At 41.3% G+C, this 17,774-nt stretch overlaps 1 protein-coding gene across 10 annotated transcripts in view; it reads right to left on the bottom strand.

Annotated features, from left to right (window-relative positions):
* Nucleotides 1-17,774, bottom strand: part of PPP6R3 (protein phosphatase 6 regulatory subunit 3) — a 57,436-nt gene that overhangs the window by 17,374 nt on the left and 22,288 nt on the right. For 7 of the 10 annotated variants that reach the window (XM_069965749.1, XM_069965744.1, XM_069965748.1 and 4 more), the window contains 11 exons: nt 15,083-15,315; nt 14,250-14,436; nt 12,403-12,540; nt 11,662-11,727; nt 6,846-6,958; nt 5,547-5,660; nt 5,000-5,129; nt 4,748-4,900; nt 3,523-3,815; nt 636-751; nt 323-408 (listed from right to left, as the gene is read on the bottom strand). In XM_069965749.1, coding sequence (XP_069821850.1) covers nt 323-408; nt 636-751; nt 3,523-3,815; nt 4,748-4,900; nt 5,000-5,129; nt 5,547-5,660; nt 6,846-6,958; nt 11,662-11,727; nt 12,403-12,540; nt 14,250-14,436; nt 15,083-15,309 — 1,623 coding nt within the window. In that variant the 5' untranslated portion in view covers nt 15,310-15,315. The remainder of the gene's footprint in view (nt 1-322; nt 409-635; nt 752-3,522; nt 3,816-4,747; nt 4,901-4,999; nt 5,130-5,546; nt 5,661-6,845; nt 6,959-11,661; nt 11,728-12,402; nt 12,541-14,249; nt 14,437-15,082; nt 15,316-17,774) is intronic. The other 3 variants (XM_069965752.1, XM_069965753.1, XM_069965754.1) reach the window with 1 other exon arrangement.

The raw sequence follows: 17,774 nt of genomic DNA, 5'->3' as shown, positions 1-17,774 counted from the left end.
TTTACCCAATCTTCTTGTCCGCTGCAGCAAGGGTGGGCGCCGCCATCTTGATTTAGTCACTTGCATACCAGCGGTGGAACGCAAGGGACGTCATCAAGATGGCGGCGCCCGGCCTTGCCGCTTTGAATGATGGGAGCTTCCTGTCTCACGCAGGCTCTTTTCAAAAGTAAAAAGTGATTACAAAAACGCAGCTATAAACATAATGAATTATATTTACAAATAAAATAATTTACATCTAATTAGGGGAAATTTTTTTTTTTTTTTTTTTTCCGTCCATGATTGGTTCTCTAAGTTATTTCATACAAACAGTGGAGAAACTTACTAGATCTACTGTGTTCCTCTTGTTTGTTTCTCCTAAGGAGCTCGTACAGAAAGTCTCCCATTTTTCCTGAGCTTCAGTTGGCAGTTCTGTGAGGAGAGAGAGAGGAAAAAAAAAAAAAAAAAAAAAAAAAAAAAAAAAAAAAAAGATAAATCACTCTGTGATGAAGGGATTACACTTCTACTCCCAACATTGCCTTTATGAGTAAACTTACACAAAAACACATTTTTTACACATGCCTAATTGCACAAGTGTATTGGGGTCAGAAACTGATAAAATATCTAAACAAAGGACCAGGTGAACAGTATGGGAATACCTTTAACAAGTTGATGTGCTAGTGTACTGTTTGGCCCCTTTTCAATGCTGTGGACTATACAATTTGCGATTCTTGTCAAGTGTCCCATGTATCCGTACCGTTGTCCTCCTTCTGACCTATTAAAAACAAAGTTAATTTAAAAAACTTGAACACATGCTAGATTTACAAACTGTAATACAACACTGCCAGTGTAAAGCTCCATTTTCCAGTTCAGTCTGCTGTGCCTCCTAGTGGTGAACTGAGAACTCTAAGCTTGATCACACACTGTATACATCCAGACTCAGGGAAGTATTCCCATCTGGAGTGGCTTTAATCGAACGAACAGCAAATGAACTGTAGCCAGTAATTAGTGTTAGTAAAAAAAAAAAAATCAATAAAAAATATATCCCATACATAGACGGACAAAATTGTTGGTACCCCTCGTTTAATTTGAGAAAAACCCACAAGGGGCACAGAAATCGTGTGAATCACTGGAGCAGTGATTCCCTATGTCCATGAGACTCCTCTCCATTCATTTGCATACTGAGCTAGCAGAAGAGACAAGGGCTAGATCTCCGCAGTGTGACCGGTAACGGGACACACAGAAGCGGGTATGTAGGCGGGGCTCTGTACAGGGTGACCAGTTCCCTTTCGCTTAATAACTTATTATTTTGCACAAACGTTTGAAGCAATCATATGATTCCTGTAATAGTTAATGAGACTTCTGCACCTATCGACAGGTATTTTGGCCCACTCCTCAAGAGCAAACTTCTCCAGTTGTCTCGCGTTTGAAGGGTGCCTTTTCCAGAGGGCATGTTTCAGCTTCTTACAAAGATGCTCAATAGGATTTATGCCAGGGCTCATCGAAGGCCACTTCAGAATAGTCCAATGTTTTCCTTTTAGCCATTCTTGGGTGTTTTTAGCTGTGTGTTTTGGGTCATTATCCTGTTGCAAGACCTGTCGCTGAGATGCAAGCTTTCTGACACTGGACAGCACATTTCTCTCTAGAAACCCTTGATAGTCTTGAGATTTCATTGTACCCTGCACAGATTCAAGACCCTGTGCCAGATGCAGCAAAACAGCCCCAGAACATAACGGAGCCTCCTTTATGTTTCACAATAGGGACCATGTTCTTTTCTCGATAGGCTTCATTTTTCCATTTGTGAACATAATGCGGATGTGCCTTGGCAGAGAGTAAAATTTTTGCCTCATCTGTCCATAGGACCTTCTCCTAGAAGCACTGTGGCTTGTCAACATTTGGTTTGGCAAATTTTTATGATGGTTCTTTCAAGAGTCCCTGTCGTGAAATTTCTTTTGCAGAAATCAATAGTCGAGGCGATTTTAAGAAACTTTGTAATTGGGTTTATTAGCCGAAAAATGAATTTTTATCATGAAAAAGCAGTTTGAAGCTCTCCCCCCTGTCTTCATTGTTCTCCTATGGAGAGGGGGAAATGAGAAACCAGAACCGGACAACAAGTTAATTAAAAGCTACATTACCCTCTGTCCTCTCTCCTCTGATGTCACCACTGACCTATCTGACCTCTGAATAGCACTCTGAATAGCTCCCCCGGGGTGTAATCCTTTGTTCTCTGCTGCAGACATTTCTCCTCCGTCTTTTTCCCCCCTCCCCTCTCATAGCACAGACAGGACGCGTCTGATTGAGATTTCCTGATTTTGAGGAGTGGATGACAGAAAGGAGAGGAGAAGGGGGGGCTGGGAAAATGCTTTTTAAATGCAGATAATGGCATATTTGCCTAATAAACCCAATTACAAAGTTTAATAAAATCAACTGGACTATTGATTTCTGCAACAAAAAAAAAATTCACAACAGTGACTTTCAACAATGGTGTCCTCCTTAGTCATCTCCCAGGAAGTCAATTTTGGCTCAATCACGGATGGTGTGATCTGACACTGATGGTCCTTGAAGTTCACCTTTAATCTCTTCACAAGTTTTTGGGGGCTCTTATGTTCCCATTTATGTTATCTGACTTATTTGTCAAATTTTTCCCCTGCAGCCACGTCCAGGGAGGTTGCCTACAGTCGCATGGATCTTAAATTTATGAATACTGTACTCACAACTGTAGTCACAGGATCATCAAGCTGCTTGGAGATTATAACCTTTAGGGTACAAACCCACTTGCCGGATCTCGCTGCGGATCCCGGCCTTATTCTTTCAACGGCAGACAAAATCGCAGCAGGGATATACATCCCTGCTGCGAGTTTGTCCCCAGCCCTCCCAGTTAACCTGATCCCGGCTCCGGCTTGCTTCGGCGGTTCACTGTGTCTTCAGCAAGCCGGAGTCGGGATCAGGTAAAGTATATGCTCGCTCCAGCCGCCCGCCTTGATTTAACATGTCCCTTTGGTCACATCTTCAGGGGTACCATTATTTTGGCCTATTGTGGGTTTCTCATTAAACAAGGGGTTCCAACAATTTTGTCCACGCGTGTGCGTGTGTACATACATATGCACACACACTTTGGCAATTTTTGGGGTCAAACACAGTAGGTCACAGGTATGCTTTTCGCCATAGTATTTTCTATTAAACTTAAAGCGAATGTACCGGCAGTACATTCGCTTTAAGTTTTTCACATGGGTAGAATCATGGATTAGAATCAATAGAGCCGCATCAGAGGGGCAGGGGTTTCCTCCCACTGTGGTCAGGCCAACTTGTCTCCATTGCTTCATCCCCGGCTGGTGCCCAGGAATAGAATGGCGCCGTATGCGGCAACTGGGCCACAGTTCGAAAAAAGGACTACGGCATCGGCGCCGTTCTATCCATGCGGAAAAAAAGCAAATGTACTGCTGGTACATTCGCTTTAAAATAAAAAATAACTACCACCCCAAACTGCTTGTTTTATCTACATTTATGTTACAAACATACTTGTGTGCGCTACCTATTAGTACTTACTGTCTCTTTTCATTCAAGGCCCATGCTTCAAGTATTCTATCTATTAAGTGGCATTTCAAAAAGAGCTGGAAGAGAAGTAGAAGACAAATAAGAACACTGAGAATGCAGAAGGGACAAATAGTATGCTGGCCTGTATGGAGACTTACATGTTTTAATAAAATGTGGTCTCCTACAGCATTCTGCTCACTAATGGTGCTGTCTGTATTCTCACCAGGACTGGCAAGAATTAAAGCAATACAGATTTCCACTTGCGTGTGAAGAAAATTGTTCCATGTGTACTTGAAAAACATATCCTATTGAGAAATGAAAACAAGATGAAATACACAGGAGAATTATATGCAGACATTACATGGAAACATACACCTAATACAACAAGAAGGTGCTTATCAAACCAAGTTATTGATTTCTGCCTAAAATTTTAAAAACTATTCCCTTTCCCTGGATTCACCCAGCATTTCCACTGAAAAAAATACATTGCAATTCTGACGTGAAAAGATTACTCATACAGAGTCGTATTCCACATGATTATTTTTGCAGTGTAATCTATATGCATTGCTGATTTTGTGTGGATACACTACCTTTTTATGCCATGTGTAAATGCAGCATTACACATTTGTGGCGTACCCACAGGCCCTGCACCTATTGGGAGAACGAATGTCCAATAGGTTTATGTAAGTGCCAAAATTTCACCCAAGTAAAATCCCTTTAATCTGCCACTCAATATCCATAATCATTCAAAACGCAGTTTCTGTTGCATTTTAGCCAAAACCATTGTTGTACCATGTTAACCAGTGGAGAGAATGGATTATAATAATGATCTCTCAATAGCTTATTTAAAGGAAAAAAAAGCAAATAGCAAGCTCACATGACTACATAAGTGTTTTTATCATCAGGTATGGTTTATACAAAAAAGGGACACTTTTCCCATGTCCTTTTGGAGTATAAAATATGTGGTTCTTCAGATCGTGTGTTAAACTATGCACTGAAAGACCTAGGTAGTCTACAATACTCTTTCAGCTACCCATGGTATGGACTATCGAGGGCTTTACATTGAGATCTATGACCAATTTATTAGTAAATCAAAAACCAACCATGTACCATAGATGCAGACAGCAATCCAAGGAGCTAAAGTCTGGGGGTCAACTGTCTTAACTGATGAAAAAACACACACACACACACACACACACACACACACACCAAAAACACACACACACACACCACTTACCAAAATAACGCCTATAGTGTTCAATTCAATTAATTCCATATTTATGCTTTTTGTATTAGTCTGTAGTAGACTGGCTATAAGTCTGATCACATGTAAACGAGTATTCCCTACAGGAGGATCCAATACTCCCCATGTTGTCTTCATGACATCAGTCTAAAATGAAACAAAACAAAAAACAAATTTTAAAAACAAATGTTCTCTTAAAGTCATAAGTAGTAATTGCTACAGGGACACGACAAAAAAAAAAAATACTTTTGGAGGGTCCAGGAGGAGCTGGTGAAAGGACGGAAGTTTTTCCTGAATGGCAGTCAAAACTGTTCTGTTAACTGAAAAGGCAGAATGGTTGAGGCCTGGAGGGCAAAGGTCTATGTGTCCTTCAAATCTGAAAGACATAAAAACATGCAATTAATTTTTTGAAACTTTAAGGCTGGGTTCACACTTTTTTTCATCAGATTTATAAAAAAACAAAACATGCATTTGTGTGCATCTGTTTTTCCATTGACTTTCATTATAAAATAAAAAAGCGTCAGTTTTTAGCGTACGCAAAAATGTGGTCAACCACGTTTGTACACATTTTTTATAACTGAAATCAACAGAAGAAAACGCCGATGCACGTTCCTTATGGTATGTAGGCCCCCAGACAAAAAGTTTGAACACAGCCTAATGTATTATTTTTGCAAATTACAGGCAACTTTTATTGTTCATTTTTGGTAAAGACAAGCTAGAGAGAGACATCTAGCAGTGTGAATAGCAAATATAAAGCATTACAAAAAAAACAAAAGAAAACTGTGGGACTTACGCTGGCCGTCTAGTTTCTAGCAGAGTAAGCAGTATTTGGATTGCACTGACAATAGCGGACTCATTCTTCTCTTTTAAAAATATATTTGACAATAGCTGTTCTAAAATTTCTTGTCTACAAATAGATACAAATAAAAACTTTAATGAGTAAACTTACAAAGCAATATTTATGACCATCTTTAGTGGCATGCATCTCTAAACTCTTGTGACCATAAAAAGATTATAAGTAACTTAATCAGCCATTCACCAAGTAACAGTCTTGTTAAAGGATTATGTGAAACACACTTCACAAGCCCTCAGAGATCTGCTGACTGGCTGTGAGGGATCACACTTCGGATGTTAGGCTGCATTCCCACGTTCCGTGATCCTGACAGATCACAGACGTGGAATGCATGTACCGGAGTCCACCCGCGCCCGGACAGCATCTGTAATTAGATACCGAGAGCGGGGGAGACTGTATTCATAAGCGCCGCGCTGTAGTAACAGCACCGCACGGCTGATTCATTACAGCACGGCGCTTATGAATACAGTCTCCCCCGCTCCCAGCATCTAATTACAGATGCTGTCCGGTCGTGGGGGGACTCCGGTACATGCATTCCACGTCCGTGATCCGTCAGGATCACGGAACGTGGGAATGCAGCCCTAGGGGCACTGTTTAGAAGATACAATTAGGGTATGTGGACACTACAGAATATACGCAGAGACTTCAAGCGCCAGCAAATTCCATCAATTCTTTAAACGGATGGCGGGGTATTCCGTAGTGTCCACATACTACTGAGTTGATTATAAGGGTATGGCCCTTTTAGGGCACAACACATGGGATGGCATGGAGTACATTGCCTTGCCTTCAGGGCACCCTCATAAATTTAAAGTAGTCTTACTGCTCCCCCCAAACCCACGCAGCGCTGCATCACAGAGCACCCAGCCCCCACCGGCTGTCATCTTCCGGGTACGTCACAACCTGTGTTCAACTTCACAGACAGGTGATTTAGCTTGCTCAGCCAATCAGTACATGCAGCGGTGTCCCGCCCTAGTAACTGACTGGCTGAGGGGCATCAGTCAGCCAGGTCGTGATGTAGCTGGAGGGGTCCAGGATTGGGACACTGCTCTGAGCCAGCACCAGGACAGGCGACTATTACCCCCACCTCCAGACCATAATGAATTGTTAACCCCCCAATTGCTCCAACAAATAGATTCATAAAAATTTCTTGCCTCAGATATTCCATAATCAAATGTGTAGGGGTGCTATGCAGCTCTATATTAACCTTTACCCATATTGTGTATAATAGTAAAGACATACTTTTCTAGTGTAGCCAGGAGAGGGTCTGGTTCTGGGCTGTTCTGGACTTGTAACATCTGATCTCTGCTCAGACGTATGATTTCACAGAGGGACTGTGATGCATTTGAATGTCTCTGCAAGACAGAAAACCAATGTTTACTGACAGATCACACTAAAAAGGGGAACTCCGGATAAGAAAAAGAAAAACTTTTCTATTAAAAGTACAATAAAAGTAAAAAAATATATGTATCTATATAATGTATTACCGTATCTGTGCGGTTCTGCCACAATGGTAGCTGAAGTCCAGGAAGTGAACAATGGCCTCTGTGCAAATCCACATTGTCTCCTGCTTCTTCAGCTCTCCCCCCCCCCTTATGAGACAAATCTTCCATGCCTCTGTCTCACATTGTGTGTGTTTGCGGAGATCAGGCTGATGATGCAGACAGGGTGCAGGGTATAATGTCACAGGAGGCTTGGCTGGATCCATCCCCCAAGCCCCTGAGTGATTCACCATCTCTGATCAGCCAGAAGCAAGTGCACTGATTTCTCTAATTGTGCAGAAGTGTGTAGTGAAATTAGGGCTGTGTTCACACATGTTGGAGTCTCATTGCGGTACTGCAGCATATTTACAAAAATGATGCATTAGCACAAGTAAATGATGCTAAACAGCAGAGAGGATCAGAGCCTTATTGTGGGGCTCAACTTCAAAGATAACAGATGCTTCATAATATGTGCATGGAAAAAAAAATTCAAAAAGTTCTTTACTTTATTACAATATCAGCGTTACAGGTAGAGAGTACTGCGTGCTGTGTGAGTGGGCCCACAATGAAATCAAATTACTGCAAATAATTTTGTGATTAATTATTGTCAATCTCCTTATTTATGCATGTTAATAAATATTGTGTTTTGTTTTGTTTTGTTTTTTCTCTCTCCTCCCCTTCAGGTTTTGATTTGATGAGATCCAAGTGATTCTAGCACTTGATACACTTTAATAATCTCCTCGTCTTTGTCTTTTATATGGTGAATTTGTCATGTATATATATGTATATATATATATTATATATATGGATTCCTGATTCTTTGCACTATATACATTGTTATTTAATCTCTGTGTGTATTCACACTACTGGTATGTCTCTTGACTTTGGGTTTTATATACTATGTTTACGTGTAACATTTTTTTATTATTTTTTTCATTTTATGCATTTATTTATTCCCTTTATTTATTTATTAGTTTGGACTATTATATTACTGCATGTATATACATATATATTTTTTTATTATGCATTATACTACACTGTGCTGCACTGTATTGCACTTTTTTATACATATGGGCTTGATATGGTTTGCACTCGTAATCTATATGTGTATTGATGCATATAGTCATGTCTATTATATGGTTTTATTCGTGTGTTTTCATACTTGATTTGTATTCACTCACACACTGGTTGCACATTGAGCAATCACCTAATCTATATTTAGATTTTGTATTTAGAATTGTTTTATAGATTTGGGTTTTGGTAAGTTATCGGGTGGGTATTTATTTACATTTATTCACTCATTCACGTTTGCACTTTATTTTGCACTTTTTGGCACTTGCACTTATGCTTTCTTCACTTCCTTATCACCCTTTATACTTTATCTATCATTCATTCATTCCCCTCTGCACTTTACATCATTCTCACCATGTGTTATATGTCTATGTTTTGTTTTTGTCTTATTGCGCATGTCCTCTGTTATGTGATGCGGTCTCGGTCATGTGACCGAGATCGTATACACGTTACCATGGTTTCTGCATCTTCCTGGGCATATTCTAGTGACTAGGATCTTTCCCGTCTTGCCCGGAAATGATGTAGACAGCCGAGTCACGTGACAACAGTCACGTGATTGTTTGCCGTTCATGTGACCTGTCGTCACTTCCTGTTTCTCCGGCACTTCACTGCATGGAGCCGCTCACTATGGGAAATAAGGTACACCTGAAAGGGGGAAGGTATTACAATCATGGAGAGATGTGTGATTGGTTGTGGCGTGATTAAGGAGTTATCGGACAGCTGCCCACAGTGTGTATGTGATTGGTGTGTGGGGATTTAAAAGCAAGAAGCAGTCTGACCACCACTATCCTTGATAAAGCTTATACAGCGAAACGCTGCGTCGGGTGAGTGGTAATACTTGGCAGCATACAGTGTGGACCCCGTGGTTTAAGTATTTTTTCTCTACTAGTTTACTTTATAACTTATTATAGCACATGCGACTTTGTATCTTTAACTGCACTTGCAATAATAATAGAGAGGTTATCTTAGCACTTTCTCAGTCTTTTGTTTACTGGCACTAGCACACTTTCTACCCCCGGGAGTCAATTGACATACCACTGTTTATCCAGTATATAGTGTATTGAACATTTATTTATTCCTGCCTTGTATACCATTTGATATATGTTATGTATCTTTTTGCTTCCTTTTTAATGTTTTTAAATATATTTTTTTGATATGTAATAATAAAGTATTCATTTATAAATGGTGATTTTGTTGTCCAGCATTTTTATATAGTTATAGGTTGTATATAATTTAGTAACACAACAAACTGCAATGTGTGAACACAACCTAGATGTTCTGCAACAGCTTTGGGCAGGGAATAGGCAGGGTGGAGAACTGTGATGAACAGCTGAGGGAAAGCATTGCATTTTGGAACCTGTAGTACTGTGTACAACTGATTAACCAGGAGGTGCAGAAACAAAACAGAACAAAACTCCCCAAAACAAATGGATTTTTGGTAGTTTCAAAACTGGAATAGGATAGGTAAGTAATGCTTTATGCTTCTGCAGAAGTTTCATTTTTTTAACATCTAGCTGGAGTTCCCCTTTAATAATAATAAATACATTAGGGCTCACTCATCTAAATTCACCTATGTTTTGGGTGTGGGAAACCCACACAAACATGGCGAGAACATACAAACTCTCTGCCCTTGGTGGGATTTGAACCCAGGACCCCAGTGCTGCAAGGCTGCAGTGCTAACCACTGAGCCACCTTGCTGCCCCCAAATAGATCTGTAAATTCAATTTGTTCCAGAAGTACAAGAAACCATTTACATTGTCATTCTAGGACTGGTTTACGTTTAAAAACATAAAGGCTATTTGGGACAAGTGTAACAAACAATTTAGTGTACCTTAGGGATGTCAAACTTGTGGCCCTCCAGCAGTTGCAAAACTACACTTCCCATCATGCCTAGATAGCTGTCCAAGTATGATATGAATTGTAGTATTGCAACACCTGAGGGTCACAGTTTGACACCTCAGACCTAGATCACTTTACAAGTAGCTTTCTGGGCTAATTGGGGGGGTGGGTGGGAAAAGTGGGAGAAATTAAAACCATACATCTGCTCCACATCTACCAGGGAGAAGTTCCTAATGATGCAGCATTTCAGAGTAAGCCATAGTGCACTACAAAGGGAGCATATACCAGTTTTATGCTCCCCATTATTAGGTCAAAAAACATCTGAAGGTTATTTTTAAAAGGTAGGTCATGTTGTTACATGCTGGTTTTGTGTTTGTTCCTAACAAAGTACTTCTTGAAAACCAAGTAGTCACAGCAATACTTTGCCCCCTCTACCCCACAACTGTACCTTGCCTTCTCCTCATTTGTCAGTATAATGTACCTTGCATCAACACATGAGCAGCACACTGCACTTTTCTTTAAAAGGGTACCTGTTATTATAGCAGCTACCAGATTAGCAGTGAATTTCCCCTTGTAATCGGAGTTACAGAAATGCAAGCAACCTCAACTTTATCAGAATAGCATGGTCACAGCATGGTTTGTTGCCATAGATAGCTGAACTTGCGGATTAGCAAAAGAATTCACAGCTGATGCCGCAGCAGTCATTGTGACAGGCTCTCTTTAAAGAGGTTTTCAAGAGGAAACAATTGATAGTCTATCAAACTGACCAGCAGGGTGCAGACACTGAACAACTAAATCAGCAGGGGAGCCAAATGTTGGTACCCCCCCCAAATCAAACATAGATTATACTACCCTTGGCCATCTTTTTCCCCCCACTTTAAAGGAAAAGTCCGGCGAAAAATGTTATTAAAGTATTGTATTGCCCCCTTAAAGTTATCACCAATATACACTTATTACGGGAAACACTTATAGGGTATATTCACACGAACGGGCTCGCAGCGAGATTCTCGCTGCGAGCCCGGCAGGTCCTGGCAGTTCCCATACACTACATACTTGCTGCGGTCTAAACTACCGCAGCGAGTATGTAATTATACCGTCCTTAACCCCTTCTGCTCCCCCGCTGTAAGCATACTTTACCTGTCCTTGCTGCACGGGTCCGGTGTCCTGCTCTCCTGTCCGGCCAATCAGTGTGTTGCCCAGCCGCAGCCACTGATTGGCCGGGCGGGAGAGCAGGACGCCGGACCCGTGCAGCAAAGAAAGGTAAAGTATGCTTACAGCGGGGGAGCAGAAGGGGTTAAGGGTGGTATAATTACATACTCGCTGCGGTAGTTTAGACCGCAGCAAGTATGTAGTGTATGGGAACTGCCAGGACCTGCCGGGCTCGCAGCGAGAATCACGCTGCGAGCCCGTTCGTGTGAATATACCCATAAAGTGTTTTTCCCTGCACTTACTACTGCATCAAGGCTTCACTTTCTGGATAAAACTGTGATGTCACGACCCAACTCCCAGAGCTGTCCGGGGCTGTGGCTGCTGGAGAGGATGATGGCAGGGGGACACAGGGGACTGAAGGGACACAGTATCCCCCTGCCATCATCCCCTCTAGCAGCCACAGCCCTCATAAAGCTTATAAAAACGCATGCAGAACCCAAACTCCTAGTTATACTTACATCTTCATCCTGAGTTGGGTGAACTAGCTCTACAAGTCTCTGAATTATCTTCTCTTCATTTAGCCACTACAGAAAAAAAAAAAAAGATTTTAAATGGAAAACAAAAAAGTATTTATGCTGTAAAAATGTAGAAAAGATCAAATGCATTATAAAAGCTTTTTAGGGAGTGAATTCTGTTTGTCAATGCAATGCAAGTTAAAAACAAAAAGACAAAACCCCCTTTACTGACCACTTCAGCTCGCTGCTGCTCTACGTGACACTGCAGCCAATCACTAGACAGGTCACTAAGACATTCTCGCAGAAAGAAATCTGAAGGGGCAGCGAGTTGAAGGGTAACTTTGTGTAAGTTTTGCATTTACCCACGTAGAAACAAACTATTTTCTAGTCCTACTAACTTACAAAAGGTAAAAGGGTCAAGGCAGTAAAGCTACAGCTCCATAGTCTTTCCATTCACTCTTACTGAAGCCAGACTGCTTTAAAAGAGGTTTTTAAACATTTACATGCATTTTTTTTCCTCCTTGCCACAAAACACTGGTATCTATATCTATAGATGAACAGATTAGGCACATAGAATAAAAATACAATTTCAAATGCCTAATATTCATTCCTTCTCAACAAACACATATATACACACTTATTTATACACACACACACTCTTAGTAGTTGCTTCCAAGTCAGAGTAATTACTGCATTACATTACAATCCAGAGCTTAACAATAGCAACAAGACCTGGGAACTTACATTCAGGACTTCTTGCCTTAGTTGTGGTGGCTCAATACATGTGAGAAGTCTTAGCAGCAAATCCATAATAGCAGAGGTTCCTATATGTTTTATGATTAAGTCAACAAAATCATCTTTCTTCTTTAAAAAGGCTACAATCTGCAATATAAAAGACAGGCTTTAGTCCTGACACTCATGTAGACTCCCATCTCAAAAATGCTAACTATTTTGCTTAGGAAAAATTCTATCATAAATTTACAGTTCTCAAATATATGCCGATTTTTAAGTGTGCATTTACATGCTACAATGAGAGAAATTCTGGACTAGGTAGAATCTAAGTTTGTTTGATCATTTAAAGTCTCCATCTGTGATGAAGTTACATTTTCTGCTCACAGTCTCCCCTTTAAAAGTACTGCAATACAAGGGTTGGATCCCCCTTGGACTTCAAATGAGTTTTTCTTAAAATAATTTACAATACACACCAATGATCTGTAGGATCCCAATTCTGGAGGGACCACCACCCACCGCTAATGCACTTTCTGCCAAAATCAACAGAAAGCAACCAGGTGCTGCAGCTCACACGGCAGCATAAAGGGGCAATGCCATGGGTACAGATGCCCCTATTTCTGCAAGTAGCTGGGAAATCTCACTACTTCGTAATTTCTTTAGCGTCTTAATTGTTCTTGATGAAGTTTTGGCCAGTTTTGGTTTAAAGCAAAGTCTACAAACGGACTAACTACACTTCGTGCCACTAAATGAATAGGTTACACATTTTGCAGACTCCACCTTTTACAAATTGTAAAACCTCATTCAAGAGAGTTTCCTGTAAACGTAAGTACATAGAGCCCCAAAATAACAGTAACCTGCAGCAATGTAAAGGAGGTCTGTTCTGTGTGCAACAGAGCATCCAATGCTTATTTGTATAACCTATCACCACAGAACCTTTATAATACAGAGCAGACAGAGGAAAGGGTTTCACTAATACCTATCATAAAGATATCCTGCAAGTACGGCTAGGCGATATGGCCAAAAAAATTACTTTAAAATTTGATGATTTTCGATTTAAATATCGATTTTTCCTTTTTGCCAAATGCACAGAACATTTTTCTCCGCGCAGCGTCAGATACTATTTTAATAACGTTTAAGACAACTGTATTGCTTCCCACTGTAACAGTGCTCCCCCTGTGCCCCCATGTAGTATAGGAGATCTTCTGTGCGCCTCCATATAGGTAGGGTGTAGTAGAGAAGGTTTAGTGGATAAGGGGTGTAGTAGTATAGGTAAAGATGAGGGGTGTAGTAGTGCAGCTACTAATGAGGGGTGTAGTAGTAGTACAGGTTATAGAGGGAGGCCAGGGGTGATTGAGAAAGGCTGGGGGTGACTGGGGGTCACATACCCTGTATTCCCCCTCCTCCTCTCACCTCGGGAACACTCATCTTCCTGATAGCACACGGAGGTCCCTGGTCTCTTAAGTAGGAGGCGGTTGCAGGGACAACTAAGTTCGGGTGACTGGGGCAGGGGTAATGGCGTCGCTGCGGGTGCTGGAACTGTACAGCAGGATCAATCCTACTGTTCACCTCTGCCCCAGTCACCCAAACTCAGGTTGTCCCTGCGGTCTCCTCCTACTTAAGAGACCAGGGACCTCCGTGCACATCGCACTGCCAGCCCCGTACCTCCGCCGTGCCACTAGCCCACCCGCAATGATTTTTTTGTGAAAATAGCATTCACAATTTTCACGAAAAATCAAATAGTTTTTCAAATTGTGGGAGAATTAATCAAATTAGATTAATCAGCTAGCCCTACCTGCAAGAAAACAATGTAGCTAGCACGATTCAGACAAACTACAACAAAATGGACACACAGTATATACCTGTTCGGGTTTCCGGCTGATTAAAATGCTTAAAACTTTGCTAAAGAAGCTGGCAAGCAATGGATTCAATGGTGAATCATTTAAAAGAAAACTGTAAAGTCTTTTCAGTAAAGACTCGTCTTCACCAAGTCTGTCATTTATCTGTGACACATCTGAGGTCAGCAACTCACAAGATAAATTGGGGTACCTATAGGTGGAAGAATACAGAAACATTACCAACTCCAATAGCTTACACAATTTCTGTATTACATAAAATGTTGAAACCAGATTTGCTTTTAAAGATGACCCTTCAAATCTCCAGATACGTCTATCTTGGTAATCACTGTTTCCGATAAAAACTAGGTGCTATTTCACAGTTATTACACCTAGTAACATGTAACTAAATAGACAGCTGTGTGTCACTAGTCCCTTTGAGAGGTAGGTGTCCTACTGGACATTGTCAAAGCAACTCGTTAAATTTTCAAATTTAAAAGCACCATCACGAGAAAAAAAAGGGAAAAAAAAACAAACTTTTGAGATGTCAAACATTTTGACCAAGCAGGGTCTAAGTGTTACAGCATGGGATATACGATGAACAGCAACACTGGAAGAGACGCACACCCTCAACTGGTTGGCCAAGAAGCACCATGTCATTAGATCAAGAGCATTTATAAGCCAACAAACGATTCATTAGGTGTGTTGGCAGGTAAGCTTTTTACCCCCTATTTTGGGTTTTATTAATATTTTATCTAACTTGTTGCAGTTAAACTTTGACAAAGTTCTGTATTACTGGAACTGGTTTACAGACACGTTTACATTGATAACACCTAAGCTGACTAAGATCACAAGCTTACTTGTAGCGGATTTTTTCGTCCATGTCTTGTGGAGGTTCCTCAGTAATGAAAGTTACCAAATCTTCCAAACATTCAGATTTTAATAAAAACTCCACAAGTTTACGATTCTGGGCCTTGCATTCTTGCAAAATGTCCTCCTCATCCATCAGCTCCTTTAGTGTCACCTCATCTCTTTCTAAGAGGGTGTCTATGTGAGATGAAGAATGCAGGTCGAACTTCCAAAACATACTTGGCTGATGAGAAAAAGTTACATTTCAACATCTGAAATATCAATTATGCTGCAAATTTATTAAGCATAAAAATGTGATGCAAAACCGTTGGTAAGCAGGAGTGCAAACTATGAGGTCAGCAAGTTTTTACGAAGTAAAACAGGTTAGAGTAAGAAAAACCATGTAAAATATCAATCCCATCAGACAATTACACAAATCTGAAAGAAAGACAAAAAAAGGGCAAGAGATTAAAACTGGGACTGGCCAGTTAGCATCACATTATAGATAAGGTATATGCAGGGGTGAAATATTCCACATTGTAAGGGTTCCTTCACACGTAATGGGTCGCAGCGGATTTCTGCTGTGATCCACTACGTGTGAGGGCACCCTGAAGCTGCATTCACACATTCTGTGTTCCAGACGTGGAAGGCCTGTGCCAGTCTGTCCCCCGCACTGCAACATCTCTGATACGATGCTGGGAGTGGGGGAACTAAGGATATGTGTGGCTCTAGCATAACAGCGTGGCGCATATCTGTACAGTTCCCCACGCTACCAACAGCATATCAAAGATGGTGCCGTGCGGGGGACAGACTCCGGTACAGGCCTTCCACGTCCATGTTCCCTACGGAACGTGTGGATGCAGCCTAAGACAGGTTTATCACTTCAACAGACCTGTCCGTGCCACGTGAACATGGACACTGAAGATGTTGTCATTCCATTTTTTCCAGCACTTGGGATTGAAATAATCCAATGCTCACCTGTCTAGTCCTGGCCCAGGTTAGCCCCTGGAGTGACGTTGGGTACATGGGCATGCATATTCTACAGTTATACAAGTATGGCCATGGGGAGAAGCTAAGCAGCAGAGCAGATTAAACCCGCATACTTTTAAAAAATGTTTTTAGCACAATTCCAAGCAGCGTTTTTAAATAATCCAGAGTGCACAGAGTGGGGCAGCTTATCAAGCAGTTTTATAGTAAAAATGGCCTTTGTAGCCCACAGGAATAAGATCAGCTTCATTTTACCAGGGATCATTTTAAAGTGTTCTGTACACCGCCATGATCAGCGTCCTGTACACCGCCATGATCAGAGTAAAATCCACAAAATTCGGTTATCCATAGATCCAACCACCCTGGGTTGGTACTGTGCATAAGGCCTACCATGATCTAGACTTGGCGTGCTCATATCCATGGTTCCCTGGACTTATGGCGGAGGAATGAAGCCAATGAGGTCAGCGTGCACCATGACAGGTACACTTTAAAGCTGAGCTCTGATTTGTTGCTATGGGCAACAAACATTGTTATTATAAGAGCGCTAGATAAAATTCCCCAAAAGCGTGGAAAAAAAAAAAAACCACACGCACACTGAACAGGAAGAAAGGTTTGCTGTTCTCCCTCAGCTGGCAGATATCTCCCCATACACAAATAGGAAGAATAGACCCATCAATCAGCTGGTAAAAGAAGCAGCGGGAAAGTAGCCACCCAATGGACCTCTGTCCCATGGAGTGTCTGCATTTCCATGCTCTACAAAGCTTACTAATTAGCTCAAAATTTATCAAACTGTAAAACAGAAAATGGTGTAATCTGCACATTGCAGCCAATCACAGCTCAGCTTTTATTTAGGCTAAGCCAAAAGCAGAGCTGTAATTGGTTGCTACAGGCAGTCTGAGTTGCCAACATTCATGGAGCGGTCACTCTTCCACGAAGGGATGTGAGCAAAGGAAGTTTGTGTTCCTTTGCACAAAGTCTGATAAATCTCCAGTAACTCTAGTAGGCAACAGCACTTCATCTGTATGGAGTCTGCTTATGTATATGCATAGTGTTTTTGAATACAATGAATGAGGGAGGGTAGACTGCAGTGTTCTCAGATAAGTGCTAAAAAAATAAATTAGCGCTCATTAGAGATGAGCGAACCTCGAGCGTGCTCGAGTCCATCTGAACTCGATTGTTCGGCATTTGATTAGCTGTGTCTGCTGAAGTTGGATAAAGCTCTAAGGTTGTCTGGAAAACCATGGATACAGCAAATGACTATATCCATGATTTCCACATAGCCTTAGGGCTTTATCCAACTTCAGCAGCCACCGCTAATCAAATGCCGAACAAATGGGTTCGGATGGACTCAAGCATGCTCGAGGTTCGCTCATTTCTAGCGCTTATACATAAATCTTAAGAATCATGTCTTATGTAATAAGTACATAAGTTTAAAGGACAAGTGCCATGAAAAACTTTTTCCCAGTAATTGAAGCACATTACAAAGTTATATAACTGTGTAATGTGCTTCAATCACCTATCTGCCTCCCTTCCCTGTCTTTTTCCCCCTCCACCCCCCACCAGGAAGTGTCCTGACTCACACAGACCTGATTACTGTCGTCAGCGTCACCAAGCTCTTCTCTCAGCTTCTTCTCCTGTTACACTAGCCTACCCCCTCCCCTGCCTTGTCAGGTGACAGGCTTGCTCAGCTCCCATTGGCTGAACAACTGCAAGCCA

This window comes from Dendropsophus ebraccatus, chromosome 4 (genome assembly GCF_027789765.1).
Source record: "Dendropsophus ebraccatus isolate aDenEbr1 chromosome 4, aDenEbr1.pat, whole genome shotgun sequence".
In the NCBI taxonomy this organism is placed as follows: domain Eukaryota; kingdom Metazoa; phylum Chordata; class Amphibia; order Anura; family Hylidae; genus Dendropsophus; species Dendropsophus ebraccatus.
The sequence above is the reverse complement of the archived record's forward strand: the minus strand, read 5'-3'. Positions and strand labels throughout refer to the sequence as shown.